This window comes from Chelonoidis abingdonii, chromosome 3 (assembly GCF_003597395.2).
Source record: "Chelonoidis abingdonii isolate Lonesome George chromosome 3, CheloAbing_2.0, whole genome shotgun sequence".
NCBI classification, from domain to species: Eukaryota; Metazoa; Chordata; order Testudines; family Testudinidae; genus Chelonoidis; species Chelonoidis abingdonii.
Window position 1 is genome coordinate 86,892,675 of NC_133771.1, and position 16,505 is coordinate 86,909,179.

The following is a 16,505-nucleotide window of genomic DNA, read 5'->3' on the forward strand; positions in this document are numbered from 1 at the left end:
TTATCTCTAGCTTGCTTGCTAGCATATATATACTTACCCCTGCAAATTTCCACCACATGCATCTGACGAAGTGGGTATTCACCCACGAAAGCTCATGCTCCAAAACGTCTGTTAGTCTATAAGGTGCCACAGGATTCTCTGATGCTTTTTACTGGATTTTTTTTTTCAAGTCATCCCTGCCGAGGCCCCATCGAAACTGTTCGAATTGGGCCCCACACTTCCTAAAGCCGGCCCTGCTCGGGGATCCTTTGTATTCAGCCCCTTTAAAGGAAATAACTTCAATGCAAAACATGGGTGATTTTACAGAACTGTTTAATTACTATAATGTAACCTTTCAGTTAGAAATGGACTCAAGCCATGAGGATCATATCTGTAGCCAAACTTTTTCAAAGTTCTGGAATATTCAGACCAAGGGTTTTTGGTTTAGGCCCATCTCTAGTTTCACTAATTTACATTTTTCTTCTTTGATAGATAGCAGAGCTGAGTCATGAGATGATTGTGGAAATAACTGCTCTAAGAGCCAGACTCAATAATCTAGAAAAAGAAAATCTTCGTCTCAAAGAGGAGATAAGGAAAGAAGTGCAAGATGAATTTGAAACGTTAGTACAGAATCTATTTGTGACTTGTTTACATCTAAAAGTAAGTACAAACCAAGTGGGTATCTGATAGGTCCCTTTTAATTGCCATTGTATTATCTAGTATGCGTGGCATAGAAAGAAATGAATTAGAGAAATGGGCCCACAAGCTAAAGAGGATGGATGAATTACTGTTCATCTCTTTATGTACTCTGGGAGTATCTTGGGGGAATTTTCAGCTAGGGAAGTATGTGGATCTATTCTGATGAAGAGAAGGTACATTTTAAAGAGGACTAATATCCCATTTAAAAGGGTGGGGACACTTGCTCTTTTTAGCTACAGTGGTGAGAATAAAAGTTAATTTTTAATTTAAAAACAATGTATATTATTTTTCTTAATAACCTAGGGCAGTGGTTCTCAAACTAGGGCCGTCGCTTGTTCAGGGAAAGCGCTTGGTGGGCCAGACCAGTTTGTTTACCTGCCGTGTCCACAGGTTCAGCTGATCACAGCTCCCAGAGGCCATGGAAGGACGTACTGGCCGCCGCTTCCCGCCACCCCCATTGGCCTGGAGCAGTGAACCGCGGCCAGTAGGAGCTGTGATCAGCTGAACCTGCAGACGTGGCTGGTAAACAAACTGGCCCGGCCTGCCAGGGGCTTTCCGCGAACAAGCGGCGGCCCTAGTTTGAGAACCACTGACCAAGGGCCAACTTGTTATGCCATTCTTCATGCTGAGTAGTGCCTTACTTCCTAAATGGTCCTTCCTGTTGATTTCATTGGGGCTATTTGAGGAGTACTGAAATATAAGAAAATTACTCATTTGATCAATAACCTGTTCTAGAAGCAATCCAATACATAATTTTGGGGCTGTAGCAGGGCAGTCTCTAGCAATTTCACTGCCCCAAGCATGGTGGCACGCCGTGGGGGACGCTCTGCTGCTTGCCGGTCCCGTGGCTTGATGGACCTCCCACAGGCGTTTCTGTGGACGGTCAGCTGGTCCTGCGGCTCCGGTGGAGCTGCCGCAGGTGTGTCTGCGGGAGGTCCACCGGCGCCGCCTGCCACCCTCCCAGCAACCAGCAGAGTGCCCCCCGCGGCATGCCGCCCCAAGCACACACTTGGCACGCCGTGGCCTGGAGACGGCCCTGGGCTCTAGTTCAGGATTATCTGTGAGGTATCCACAAGTCTATTAATGCCCCAGAGGATGGCAAGGGTGGTAGCAGAATTACTTGCGGTCTCATCTCCTCACTGTCTCACTTGTTGTCTCTAACATGAATCCATTTTGTACCAAAAAGGTTGTTGTTACAACATGCTACTCATTCTATTAAACACATGTGTTTTGTGCATATTGATAGCTTATCTACAAAGCTATGCAATTGAAATGACATGGGCTGGAATGTCTGGCTAAAGGAAGAAATCTTCCTCATTCTGCTACTTTATGACTCTGTGAAATAATTATCAGATAAAGTTTTCAGGCAGGAACTAAGATACTTCTCATACCTTCTAAAATACTGTGCGCAAGGGACTCCATGGTGACTGCTAGTCCATGTTCCTCTTTTTCCAGCATCTGATGAGCAGAATACAATCCCATTAAAAGATGGTAAAAAAAAAATTTGCAGAGAAATTAAGGTCTTGCATATCTTATAAAAAGAGCCACTAATTCATTTAAATGCTCTACTAGATGCATTTTAATGCATAACCTGCATATTTTTATATGGAAGAATTATTTAGAATATAGTTTTATTAAGTTCATATGTATGTGTCTTCCCTCCTCCATACTGTTGGCTTCTGTTTCTAATTGCAGGGGAAGCTAGATGATTATCGCCTTAATATGAGCCAACAAGTATTTGAGATCATCAGTGAAGTGAGAAAAGAAGGGGTTGACAATATGATTGATCTGAAGAAAAAATTTGGTTCCATTAAAGATGATGATGATGATGGATTGAAAGAACATTTGTCTAAAGTAAGGGAGGAGGTTTATTTTGTTTCTTTGTTTGTTTTTTAAGTGTAGGAATTATGGGCCCAAACCAAATGTCTGGATATAAAACCTACTGAACTTTGGTGGTGGTTTTGACTCTGAACTTGGCAACTGTCTTGTGTGTCTGTAATGGGCTGACCCAAAAACTTGCATCCTACTCCTGGTGTACTTTGAAGAGGTTGAGTTCTGGGTCTGAGCTTTGCAGTTCAGGTCCATCTGAAGTAGAAATGGAAATGTATACGTGGAATTTAACCATAAAATCAAAAGGATATTGCTATAATTTAGAACAGACAATGTTCTCAGCACTGGACAAAAAGAGAGAGAGAAAGAAATTGGTATTCTCTGAGCTTTTAGTCTGAAATCTAGGAGGAAAATCAACATTAGAATAGACCCTTGTTCACAGGCAGACAAACAGGCCCCCGTTCAGCAATGTTCAGCAAAGCACTTGAGCACTTGCTTAATTTAGCACAAGTAGTCCAGTTGTAAGTCAGAGACTACTCATGTGCATAAAGTTAATTGCAAGCAAGCACTTTGCTGAATAGCAATGGGGACCACTCATGTGCTTTGCTGAACTGGGGCCATAATCACTAAATACGGTAATCTTAACTCTCCATAACTAGTCCATAATCTGAAAATTAGGTGTTCCAAAAGGTCAGTATAGAAGGGGGGGTGGGGGAAAAATCTTATATATCTGAGAACCAAAGGAAAAGCTACCATAAATTCCACACGTAGTGCCTACCAGCTTTTGGTCACGATGGTAATACGAATAATAAGTAATAGTGCGTTCAGCCAAATTCTTAGCTCCCCAATGAAGAAGATAATCCAGTGAAAATAAACATTTTTATATCCAAGGCTAGTATAATTGATGTGGGAAACTTGGAAGAATAGAGTCGTTGATCAGTCCATCAGTTATGTCAAATGAGACCAACTTGGTCTTCCTTTGTCAGACCAGAATCTTACGTCTAAATATCTATGATAAATCATGAAGAATACACTTCCAGGTCTAACAAGTGGGAAAGCATGTGAGGGGAAATGGCTATATTACATTTACAACCAGATCCATCTCAAGAGTACAGTTGTCATCAATAAGCCTCCCAGCTGGGGCAGTGTCAGGAAAAATAGGGTTCAGATTCTCATATATTTTCTAATTTTGCCATTATGTCATCCTTATCAGGAAAATCATGAGTGGGGCGAAATAAGGAACTGAATATGAACCAATGAATATAACTCCAAACCATTTGGGTAAATTTGAATATCCACAGAAAAATGCATCTGTTTTATCTTAGTGGTGGTTTATTTTTACACAGTTTTGCCTGTTTGTTTATTTTCTGTCTGTGGGCAGTGTTCACTTCTGTTCCCTCATAGATACAGTAACTGAAATTCATTTTGAAAAGTGCACTGGTTTAAACTGCAAAGTTTGAAGGTTTGGAAGTTCAGACTTCAGCTGGAGAGAAAACCTATTGTAAAAACATTGCAGGTTGCTCTAAGGGAAAGTGCCATTGTAAGAAGTCTCTCTTAATAGTGATTGTGATAATATTGTCTTTAGCAAGAGCAGCTGCAGGCCTTGCAGGATGAAAACACCAGACTAGGGGAGCTGGTGTGTAAGCTGAAAGTCCTGAACCGCTGGAAGCAGACTATTCAGAAGGCACAACTTTCTGTAAAACTGAGAAATGCAGAGAAGGTGAGAAATCCTGATTCCTTCATTTTTACTTGTCCTTTTTTATTTTCTGCTTAAACTAGGGATCAAATTTGGCCAGCTCACAGCAGCTAAAAAGCCAGTACTTTTCCATGGCGACTATTATCTTGTGCTCCAAATTCTAAGCTTCGATTTAAAAGAAGTAAATTATGGTTGTTCACAGTCCAAAGGTTATTTTTACAGAGATTAAACCTGAGCAGAGATGTCTGCCTGACTCAGCAGACAGTCTGAAATAACAACTCTGAGAAGTACTGTGAACAGCCCACATTCACCCCAATCGAGGCATTGGCTCTGAAGACTAATTTTGACAATTTATATGTCAAAATTAACGATTTCACTACTGATCAAAGCAAATGAGAAAGAAGAGGGACAACAATATTATGAAGATATGTATAGTCTAGTAGGAGAGGATGCATATTTGTTTGTGGACATAGTTTGGGAAAGTACTGTTTTTTGATGGGGTAGAGGGGGAGGCTTAGGATAATTTGACTTCTGCTTTGGTGTGCATGGTGCTTTTTATAGAAGAGAACTACAGGGTATTTAAGGAAAGCAGAATGGGATACAAAGTTCTTATTTAAATTAAGGAAAAGATGGATGGAGCTCAAAGATTACTAAATTAAACCAAAGTGCAGATGAATGGAAAAAATATGCCTTCTCTCTCTGTAAGTGGTTGGACAGAAAGGAATATATAGTTTACTGACCATTACATGGATTATTTGGCTCTATATGCCAAACCAAGGAAAGGCAGAATGATCATATTTGTTAATTTAAAATTAGTAAAGGCAGAATGGTGTGTGTGTGTGCATGTGTGTGTTTAAACCAATGTACAACTGTATGTGCATACACTTTGTTATTTATGTCAAGGAGATGCTAAATAGGTGGATGGATGATTGATTAATCAAAAAAGAGACTGAATTAGACCTCTAGCTTATGGATTTGAAATAAAACGATGGCTCTCTAGGACTTAAAAATAATTAAAACAGAGGAAAAATGAACGGGAATGTTGGTTTTGTTAGTTTAAACTGAGACAGCAAACTAGATAATATATATGGTTGACTATCTTAAAACCTGAAGAGGATGAACAGATTCTCAGCAGTGGTAATTCATACCAAAGAAAGCCAAAAAGGAATCCAATAGTGACAAGAAGGAAAGAACAAAATATTGCTTTGTATAAAGACTGGATGCTTATTGTATAAAAAGTCATTTTATAAAGTGTTACTTTACATGATTCAACTAGCCAAAACAAATGCATGGGCCTGACTTGCTGTGTGCTACTCTATGAATTCTTGGCAAGGCTGAAACTGGAGTCTGCATGTTTTTATTTCATCTTGTAGTTCTAGGGGCAGGTCAAGATTTATTTACAGAGCTAGAGAAGTGCAATACTGCAGATTACGTCACAAGTTAGAAACGTTCTGTTGCTTTGGTTGAAGGTGCACCCCACAATTGGTCAATTCAGTCTTTAAAGCTTAGGCATATTCCTGGATTCGTCATTGATACTGAACTCTTGCATAGCAGCATCTGTGAGTAACACTTTCTACCATCTTCAGATGGCTAGGAGTCTCTGTCTCATCCAGGTGGATGATAAATTGACCTCAGTTATTCATGCCTGCGTCACATCTCGGCCGGAACCACTGCAAAGTGATTTTCCTGGGCATGAAACCTTCAGTATTTAGGAAATTCTGACTAGTAAAGAAAGCTGCAGCTCATCTATTCAGCAACGTAGGCTACTGCAAGCACAGCAAATCTATCCGCTGCTCTCTATGCTGGATACCCATAGAATATCGAATCAAGCTGGAGGTCTTGGTCTTTATTTTCAAGATGACCCTGGGCCTAGGCGATTAGTATCTAAAGGATCGACTGAGGTTCCAGAATGAAGAGTAATCAACAACCTTTGCTGTTCTGGCACAATAGAACTCTCTACAGTAAGGGTAAAGCTCATCTGTGCAGGAGACTGAACCATCTCAAGGGGTGGCTCAAGACTGTGTAACCTACCATTCTCTAACATAAACATATGGGGGGGTGGGGTGAGTGAGAGAGAGAAAGATGTGTGCAATGGAGTGTGTGTTGTTTGGGAGACAAGATATATTTATATAAAAATATTTAATTACAAAACAAAACATTCTACTTCACATATTTCTTTGCACGTACATGTAGGGAAGGGATGAGAGAGCAAACACTTGATGGATGTCAGTCTCATTCTTAGTGTGCTAGTGGAAGACATTCATATACTACATGAATAAGAACTTATGCAGAATAGAATGGCAACATAGATAGTGTTAAATACTCAATATATAACTTTTCTGGTCAAGAATCCAGAGCAAAACCAGGGATAGTTTAAAGTGTAAATCTAAACAAGGCCACCTCCTCCTATCTGTAGTTAGTTCTTCAACAACTTATGTAACATAACTGTTATGTAATTAAATAACATCTTGACTTAAAAGAGAGTCAAACCATTAGAAAATGGGAAGTGAGGCACTAATGCTATTTAACAACTAGAAGGATTAAAGAATCCATATGTTTATGCCAAGAAGAGAGGGGAAAAAATTGGGCTGACCTTGTGATGTGGTTTAGGATTATGTATGAAGAAGTGCCAGGTAAACACCTCAAGACCTCTGAGACTCATGTAGACTTTTTATCAGAAGCACGTGACCATTTACTCATAGTATCCTATAACATACTGGGGCTTTCCATGCAGGATGGGAAGTCAGTGGCTGCCATTCTGACATTTTATTATTTATGTAGTGTAACTGGCGTACATGGGGCTTCAAAAACGTTCAAGAAAAGAAGGATCCTTCCCTGAAGAATTTACAATCTACATAAAATGGATGCAACAGAAGGACTGAGTACCAGTGATTATCTTTGGTATGTAAGGAAGGTACCTATAGCTGCAGTTGCAGTGGGTTTGAATATACTGGAGTGAGGAGAGTTAGTGAGGCAGAGTAGAGAGAGAGAAGGAGGGTGTCAGGCTATGTATTACCCAGCCATGCTAACACTGGGAGGAAAAAGTGAATGCACGGCTGGCTTCAAACACAAGCACAATAAGTGGCTGCTTTGTGCCCTACTCTTTGGTCTGTGGGCTCACGTGTCTTGCGTGCTCTGCAACTGATGTGCAACTCATGATCCGATTTCTGTTTCTGTCAATTCATGGGTGGCTCCATAAATCTGTTAGGCCAACCCTGTATGAGCGAGTGAGTGTTTTATAGCAGAGAACACAAAATGGGATGGGAACCAGTCAAAGTAAATTCCAGAAGCAAATCCAGCAAACCCAGTTTTCCATGGAACCTGACTGCACCAGGATTCCAGTGAACTTGAGGACAATCTGTTCATATTCAGCCATACTGTGAGTTCTTAATGAGTTTTGCTCACTGAAGCTGGACAAAATGATAAAGCTAATCATTGTACCTTGACAGATTATTTCCTGTAATTATTGAGGCTTTCTTTGCAAGTGATTATATTCCAGGTGTCAGTATTATTGTCTGCCTGTCTGCAAACTTACTGATAAGATTTCACTTTTAACTGAAACATATATGAATTAACATTTGAGGTGATAGTTCATAGTTGAAAACATGGAGATCTGATTCTCTAATGGGAGTGTTTTACTCGAGTAAGGACTGCAGGAAACAGTTTAAAGGAGATTTGCAAAGGGAAAAATTAGGCTGATGCCTTTTTGTATATATGAAGGAGGCCTGAATGTGGAGGCTTGTGTGGGTTTGTTGTTGTTTTCAGGAGCAGGGTTGGTTCTTAATTACATTAGAAATTCAGATCATGTCTAGGTTAGAAGATGAGAGTCATCTTGAGTGGTCAGCTGAATTGGCTTAGTCTAGGTATGAGCTACAAAGCCATATATCTGAGTTACTGTGTCCGCATTGGTACTGTGCTCACCCATCTCGAGGCATATCCCTGGGTTCTTTGTGCAGCAGGAAGCTGATCTGCTCTGATTCTTTCCCAATGAATTGTAGAAGGACTAGTCTCTGCTTCTGGACACCCAGGGGAACTGTGGGGAAAGCACTGGAAGACTATCAATACTTGAGTGATTTAGCCTACATCCTCACTGCAAAGTAGGAAGGTTACCAACCTGAGTGAAAACAGCACCAGAGCGCTATCTCATACACTGAGCAGTGCCAGCTAGCCTAGTTATAAAACACTCTCACAAACTGAGGGGCAATACCTGAGTCAAAGTCTGAGTTAACTCTGCAGTGACGATGAACCCAGAGCATGAATGATGAACTGTTAAGAGGGTGAGGGACTCTTAATCAGTCTGGTTGTTTAAAACTTTTGTTTTATTAACACCTATTTAACTCTAGTGATTAACGTTTTGAATACAGGAAGGCTTTGCTAAAAATTCAGCACTTCAGCCTTTAATAACATGTTAAGAATTCAAAATAAATGTATCCTATACCTCCTACTGGTCCTCCAAAAAAAACTAAGGAAGATCAGATTTTATACTCCTGATATTGCTAAGGACCAGAGATCCTAGAAATCCGTTTGCCACAGAAAAACATGGCATTTCCATTTTTACAGAGAAATCTGTAATTTTTACATTTTATGAAAATGTATATTAACTATTAACTACATTTTACTGAAAGTACCAGTGTCACTTATTTAATGCGCACAACCTCCCGCTCCTGTGGTTGATTTTTTTTGAATGTGCTTAAAATTTACATAGCTAAACATACTCCAATAAACTGCTCCCAGCATACAGAGGTTACTCAGTGGGTTTGTGTTTAATGCATCTCAAATTTCACTTCAGCTTTCAGATGTAAGTAATTAAAGTTATGAAAAGATACCAAAAACTTTAAAAATCACTAAAATATTGCTGAGTTTGGCAAGGACAAATTTCACATTGATGGTAATGCGTTGTTCTGTACTGTATGCAACAAGGCTGTAGATTACATATGAAGGAGACAATTGCAGAACACATGGAAAGTGCTAAACATAAACTGAATGAAAAGAAATGAAGAGGTTGAAACAGCAGGGTCATCAATAATAGCAAAGAAGCAATGCACTGTAACTGGATCATTCTATTTTTATTTTATTATAATGATTAATGACATTGGTAGGCTTTGAACTTGCTTAAATTGTAAATATATCAATAAAACATTGTGTTCAGCTGATACCTATATATATTTTGGCTAGGTAAACTAATGTTCAATGTTTCATTTTAATTGAGTAAAAATGTGGATTTTATGGTTTGTTTTTTTAATAGGAGAATTTGGGGAGGGGGGTTTAATCACAAAAAACTAGGATCCTGTAAGGTCTTATCTACACACAATTGTAATGTTTTAACTACACTGGTACAACCCCCTCGTGTGGACACCATCGCCAGTATAAAGGTGCTTATACTCATAAGGGAAGGATATAAGAGGTCCTTATGCTGAGGTCTGGTCTACACTTAAAAGTTAGGTTGGCATAGCTGTGGCACACAGGGGTGTGAAAAACTGCCAACCTAAACTCTGATGTAGATGCAGCTAGGTTGAAGGAAGAATGCTTCTGTCATCCTAGTTACTATTGCTCGGGGAATTGGAGTTCCTAACGTGATATCACTTTTGGAAGCATCCTCACTACAGCAGCATAGCTATGGCGTGGTAGCTGTGCCTCTGTAGTGAAGACATGGACTCATATAAGTGCATTTGCACTAGAGGTTGTACAGTAACTCCTCGCTTAACGTTGTAGTTATGTTCCTGAAAAATGCGACTTTAAGTGAAACATGTTAAGCGAATCCAATTTCCCCATAAGAATTAATGTAAATGGGGGGGGTGTTAGGTTCCAGGGAAATTTTTTTCACCAAACAAAAATATATATATAAGTTTTAAACAAAAAATTTAATACTGCACACAGCAATGATGATTGTGAAGCTTGGCTGAGGTGGCGAAGTCAGAGGGTGGAATAGGGTGGGATATTTCCCAGGGAATGCTTTAGCTAAATGATGAACTAGCACTCGGCTGAGCCATCAAGGGTTAAACAGTTGTTAATGTAGCCTCACACTCTACAAGGCAGCACAAATGGAGGGAGGGGAGACAGAGAGACACACCCTCCGTGTGAGAGAGAGAGATGTGCATTGCCCCTTTTAAGTATGCTGACCGCACTCTAAGTACACTTCCTTTTTAAGTAGATCAGCTAGTTGAGACAACAGCTGCTGTCAGCAAGCTCCCTCTGTCCTGAGCCCTGTCCCCCTCCCCACTCTGCTCTACGGAGATGGGGCAAGCAGGGGGCAGGAGCATGGGGGAGAGGGACACCCTGACATTAGCACCCCTCTTCCCTCCACCCCGCACAGCAAGCAGGAGGCTCCTGGGAGCAGCTGCAAGGCAGAGGGCAGGAGCAGCACATGGCAGTCGGGGGAGGGACAGGTGAACTTCTGGCAATTAGTAGCCTGCCGGTGGCTGCTGCAAAGGGAACTTAGGGGAGCTGATTGGGAGGCTGCCAGTCCACCCTGGTTCCAAGCCCCCACCAACTAGCTGCAACGGCTGCTCTTTCTGCAAGCAGTGGACAAAGCAGGCGCCTGCCAAACAATGTTATAAGGGAGCATTGTACAACTTTCAATGAGCATGTTCTCTAATTGATCAGCAACGTAATAATGAAACAATGTTAATCCGGGACGGCTTTAAGTGAGGAGTTACTGTACTAACCTTGAATAGTTTGGTAACATTTTATATATACCGATCACATACCTAACCAAAATACACTCTACCCCGATATAACATGACTTGATATAACACGAATTCAGATATAACGTGGTAAAGCAGTGCTCCCGGGGGCAGGGCTGCGCACTCTGGTGGATCAAAGCAAGTTCAATATAATGCGGTTTCACCTATAATGCAGTAAGATTTATTTGGCTCCCGAGGACAGCGTTATATTGGGTAGAGGTATAGTTCTGTCCATACAAAATCTGTGTGTAAACCAGGCTTTAGAAAAAATGAGCAGAAACATACCAAACAAGCCCCTCAATACAAAAGGCCCCAAAATCAAACAAGTCCCACCCCTAACTTTTTCAGGCCTTCTTTTTTTAATCAGAAAGAAACAAAAAGGGACTCCCACAACTTATTAAAAATCCCTTGCAGGCCGCCTTTCAAGTAATCTGGTGCTACTAACAATACAGGACCATGGCTTTCATTCCTTAATTCTATTATGTTCTTTTTGTTAACAGGAGGCCCTTCAAAACAAAGAAGAGTGTTTGAATGCCAAGATGCTGGCAGAACAAGAGGTGCTTTTATTTCGTCAGCAGCTAGTGGCTATAAGGAAGGCTCTGGCAAAATCTCAAGCAGACAATGAAAGACTAAAGAAACAGTTAGATAAGCAGGTACCTAAAATAACTATCCTGACTCATTCTATGAAGTGGGTCAAATTCGCATCTGCTCTCAATACCACTTACTTTAACGGAGAATTTTACCCATTGCCTTTCAAGAGGGAAATACTTCCAGAAACAACTGAGGGACAGCTGGAAGCTGAAGATGTATATATTTTGACTCTACCAAACCATATATATTGGTGTGAGCTTTTTCTACAGGCACTGTTGTAGTCAGAGAGGAATATAAACAGAAGCTGTTAGGGATCATATATAAGATTTACATCACCTCAGCAAAATGACAATCAAAGATTTAAAAGGGTTGTTTTATGAAAATGAAGCTGTAAGACGGAGATATGAACTGTCAAAGAGCCTCAGAATATCTTCCAGATGCTAAATACCTGTATTAAAAAATAACTCCAGTAAGATGTTGCTGATAATTATTTTAAATAAGAGGAAAAAAGAACACCCAATGTTTATTCCCACATGCAAAAAGTTTAACTTAGGCCTTGCCTACACTACAGGGCTAAGCTGGTGTAAGTTACGCAGTTTAAGTTTCGTAACTTACCAGAGCAGGGAACTCCTTTCCAGGCATTGTTTAAAGGTGACAAGCAAAGGAGAAAAAATTGGGTTTCTGCCCTATTTTGTTTCTGATTCCAGAAAGTTTGAGGGTTGGTTTGTTTTTAATTCTGCTTGTTTTTATATATTAGAAAGGAATGAGTCTTTCGAGTTCTGTTGCCTCACGTATTGTTATTTCTATGTTATAGAAACACTTGCTGCAGGAAGTAGAACATAGGATGACTCAAGAAGCCCGGAGCAGGCAACAGCTGGATGTGATGAAGGCAGCAAACGTGGAGAAGATGCTGGAAGACATGGGGCAGAAAGAACAGAGACTGCAATGTCTGACCGAAGATGCTGAGAAATCTTCTAAAATAATGCAGCTTCAGCAAAAACGGATCAAAAAAGAAATGCGGCAGGTAAGTGCATAACTACACCTTTAAACACTTCAGCATGTACCATGTAGCTAGGGAAGCTAACATTCCTTGAGACATGTTCTAGGGCCTCAGTACTGGATACCAGTTGCATGTCTTTCCTCTGATCAATGCATCCCCTCCAGTGCCCTGGATTTCACAGTATACTCTGCATTTTGGGAGTTATTGCTGCCTCCTTCTGCAGCCCTGCCAAGCTAGGAGATGTTCTGAAGAGAGAGACCCTTCACCACAGAATGCCTTTGGGCCTAAGGAACAGTGCACTAGGTTGGGGGCTAGGAGACCATGGGGTCTACGCTCATCTCTTCCACAGTTTTTTATATTTGTGTGTACTTCACAACCTCTTATCTTGAATCTCTGACCTCAGAGGCAAGTATTCCTCCCATTTTACAAATAAGCTAATGGAGAGGTCACAGAAGGTCACTTCTGGCAGAACTGGGTATAAAACCCAGGTGTTTAAAATGGCAAGCCTAAATTTCCTCCACTCATCCACAATGTGCTAAACCTAAGTATTTGTAAGCACCGCTCTAACCACTAGATCATACTCCCTTCCCAGAACTGGTTGTAGAACCCAGGGACACTGATCTCCTACATTTTATATCATAATTTAGCAAGTAGTTGTGTAATCCACTGGCAAATTTGTATCACATCCCTCACTATCTGCTGGCCTACAGAGAGGATAACATGGAATTCTTTAGCTCTGTACTAGGGATCTGAAGACTGAGGGTTCAAGTCCTACTCGTACTTTGTTTGTTTGCACATTATGGAATTTCTGTCTTTCCTAATTTCTTTTTAAATAACTGGTTTAATGAGTGAGAAAACATCCTTTAAAACTGCTTTATAATTAAAAAAACAAAACGAAACAAAAAACCCCCACAAACATTATACCAAAATTGACAGATTATAATGTGTAACAAAACACAGGTATATCATGTTTCAGCCATTTGCGTCACATTGTGGTTGCTTCAATCACACTCTGGCAGATTTAAGGTCGAGAGGTATGACTGAATGGAATGGAGGAGCCCAGAAGTGCCTGCTAGTTAACCCAATGGTATATGAAGTCTTTTTTCTCTTCTCCTGCACTGTCACGTGAACTATGAATGAGGAAATCCATTCCAGCAGTTTCATCATAAACTTAGAAGTTAATATTTAAATGTTCTTATTGGGTGAAATCAAACATGCAGTACTATATCTGGTATAAATTATAGAATGGCTCATCATTCCCAACAGCACAAGCCTTTCACTTACAATAAAAGTTTGGCAAATTCTACTTGGTTTGTTTTATATGCAGATTTTACTGACCTTATCTGATTATATATTTTGTGTTTAAACAGTTCTGGGATAATCTAGATCCTCTTAGGAGATTTATGGAAGTATAACGTAGATCCAAGAGTGCCTTGACAGCCAAAACATACACAAAACAGCTGCTGTTTAGTATAAAACAAAAGCACATGATTTTTCGTCTTCAGCATATCTTAATACCATTACTATGGTAGAATAACACAGAAAAGGCTTGTTGCAATTAATCCAGCAAATACAGGGCAAAATCATTGACTCAGGGCAAGAGACACACAACCAAAAACACACCACCTTGGTTGCTGCCATAGGTAGGTCATTTTTATCTCCACTCCAAATGTTTACTGTTGTAAAAAAAGAAATATAATTAGCATTTATGCTAACTGTCAAGTCTTTGATACTATAACACAGGTTGTATACAGCCATTGCAGACAGCATACATAGCTGGCATGTAGAAATTTTATTATTCCTTTGCTTTCTCTACTTTCTGTCTGACATGATTAAGTATAAAGGGGGACACATCCATTACCAATGGTTCTCAAACCGGGGTTCAAAGAACCTTTTTTGATGGTCCACTGAATGAAACATTTTGAGACACAGGAAGGGTTGAGCCCAGTCTACACACAGAAATTGCATCAATTTAACTAAATCAGTGCCAACATGTTGTATGGACAGTCTGAAGTTGGATATCGATTTAGCTTAATTTAATTGCTTAACTATGTCCTCCATTATTAGACTGATTTAAGACTGTCTGCAAAAAGAACTGGCACAAATTTAAGTGAATCAATTTAGAAGCTGATTTAACTAAGGTCTTGGCTACACTGGTGCTTTACAGCGCTGCAACTTTCTCGCTCAGGGGTGTGAAAAAACACACCCCTGAGCGCAGCAAGTTACAGCGCTGCAAAGCACCAGTGTAAACACTGCCCCAGCACTGGGAGCGCGGCTCCCAGCGCTGCAAGCTAATCCCCAGGAGGAGGTGGAGTACCTGCAGCGCTGGGAGAGCTCTCTCCCAGTGCTGGCGCTGCAACCACACTCGCACTTCAAAGCGCTGCCACGGGATGAGTACAATTAATGAATACAATTTCTATACTCCAGCTCTTGGATTGAGTTGTCGGGTGGATAAGTGGGTCAATGAGAGGTGCTTTGTGTCTCTTACAAAGTGACCTGCAGAATGAAAATGTTTGAAAACCACTTGATTAGATTTTAGTCAGGTAAATCCCCTTGGCTGCAGTTCATGCACTCCACAATCTCTAACAGCATAAAGTGTGGCTTTCCATCCCTTATTTGCAGTCCTACCATAGATAGGATGAAACAGCCTTGTTCTTATCTGACTGCCTCTCCTGTAAACCTGGCCAAAGTATTTTCTCTCTTCAACCACCTGAACAGTCCAATTGAAAGCACCCACTGCGATTTGGGAGAATCGAGATGACAGATAGCATTTGCTGGGAATAGTTTGGCAGGCTGCTGACACTTTCTGTGACTGCCTTTATTAAGAGCATATGACACCAAGAGACTTTTGGAAGAGCAAAGCATTCAGCCCTGGCACATAGGCCAATGAGTTCATAGTCCCTGTCTCTAAATGGTGCAGCTGCGCACCCTTTTGTTGTGTTTACAAAATACTTGTAACCTTTTGAGTGCCGGGAAGCATCAGTAGCTAAATTGGCCTTTGAGAAAATAAATAACGTGGTATTGGATAAACAAAACAAGTACAGTGTCTGGACTTTTAGTGCTACACAGTGGTCCCTGCTGCTGTTAGCTCCCGAGAAGGAGACCTATGTGGGCATGAAAGCATGTGCCTTATAACAGTTACCTTGTCTAGAACTAAGCCATCATCTCAACAGTGTCTGATTCAATTGTTCGTTCTCATTTCTTGCTCCCTGTTCTGGCAGGGAGTGGGGCACTGAGAAGACAGGCCCCACAGCCCTTGGAGGAGCTGAGGGAAAGATGACTTGCTGTTGTTCACTCCTGTCTTTCATTTAGAATGGCATTGAGGCTGGAAGTGGCTGGTCATGATGTGGGGTGTGGGTTACAAGGGTTATAAATAGAGAGCTCAGGGGAGTGAGGAGGGAAAAAGCCCAGGTTGTCTACTGTCCTTTCTTAAAATGCTGGAAACTGCAGATTTTATTAAATAGTTGTAATGACCATTTATATCACTGTCTCCTCCAGAAGGATCCCAGATACATTTTATAAAATGATATCTAGGAATTACTTCATTACCACTGAACTGTGCCCACCTCTGATGCTGAAGGCATCTGCTTCTCCTCCTTTTGAGCCCTTTAGCTTGTGACTTTGCTTTGAACGAGGATTGTCCGAAGATTTTTTTTTCTTTTTTAACCTGAATCCTCTTCATGTGATATTGCCATCCTCCTTAGATAAGAAGCCAGTTGATCCAAGAACGTAGTTTAAAACTGGATGCCTTCCAGCGGGTGGATGAACTGCAGTGTCAGGTTTATGATTTGGAAGCTGTAACATCCCAGAGAAACTCACCTGCAGGTAAGGGAACAGGTATTTCTTTTAAAATGACATGAACATCCAAACAAAACGAGTAGATTTTTCCAGCTTAATTGTGTGGCTTGGGTACTGTTGTCATAAATGGATAGGTAAGGTAAGGGTTAAGTTTCTTTTACCTGGAAAGGGTAACCAAACACCTGACCAGAGGACCAATCAGAGAACTGGATTGTTTAAAGTCAGGGGC

At 40.7% G+C, this 16,505-nt stretch overlaps 1 protein-coding gene and 1 long non-coding RNA gene across 2 annotated transcripts in view; one reads left to right on the top strand and one right to left on the bottom strand.

Moving 5' to 3' along the window:
* LOC142046571 (uncharacterized) overlaps positions 1-16,194 on the bottom strand; it is a 42,789-nt gene extending 26,595 nt beyond the window's left edge. The window contains exons 1-3 of the long non-coding RNA XR_012655523.1: positions 16,045-16,194; positions 13,817-13,941; positions 2,070-2,136 (exon numbers count right to left, since the gene is read on the bottom strand). This is a non-coding gene — a long non-coding RNA (uncharacterized LOC142046571). The remainder of the gene's footprint in view (positions 1-2,069; positions 2,137-13,816; positions 13,942-16,044) is intronic.
* The window catches only part of LOC116815877 (coiled-coil domain-containing protein 162-like), a 98,454-nt gene that overhangs the window by 78,244 nt on the left and 3,705 nt on the right, over positions 1-16,505 (top strand). The window contains exons 28-33 of the mRNA XM_032764606.2: positions 472-639; positions 2,374-2,532; positions 4,094-4,228; positions 11,388-11,540; positions 12,293-12,502; positions 16,183-16,303. Coding sequence (XP_032620497.2) covers positions 472-639; positions 2,374-2,532; positions 4,094-4,228; positions 11,388-11,540; positions 12,293-12,502; positions 16,183-16,303 — 946 coding nt within the window. The remainder of the gene's footprint in view (positions 1-471; positions 640-2,373; positions 2,533-4,093; positions 4,229-11,387; positions 11,541-12,292; positions 12,503-16,182; positions 16,304-16,505) is intronic.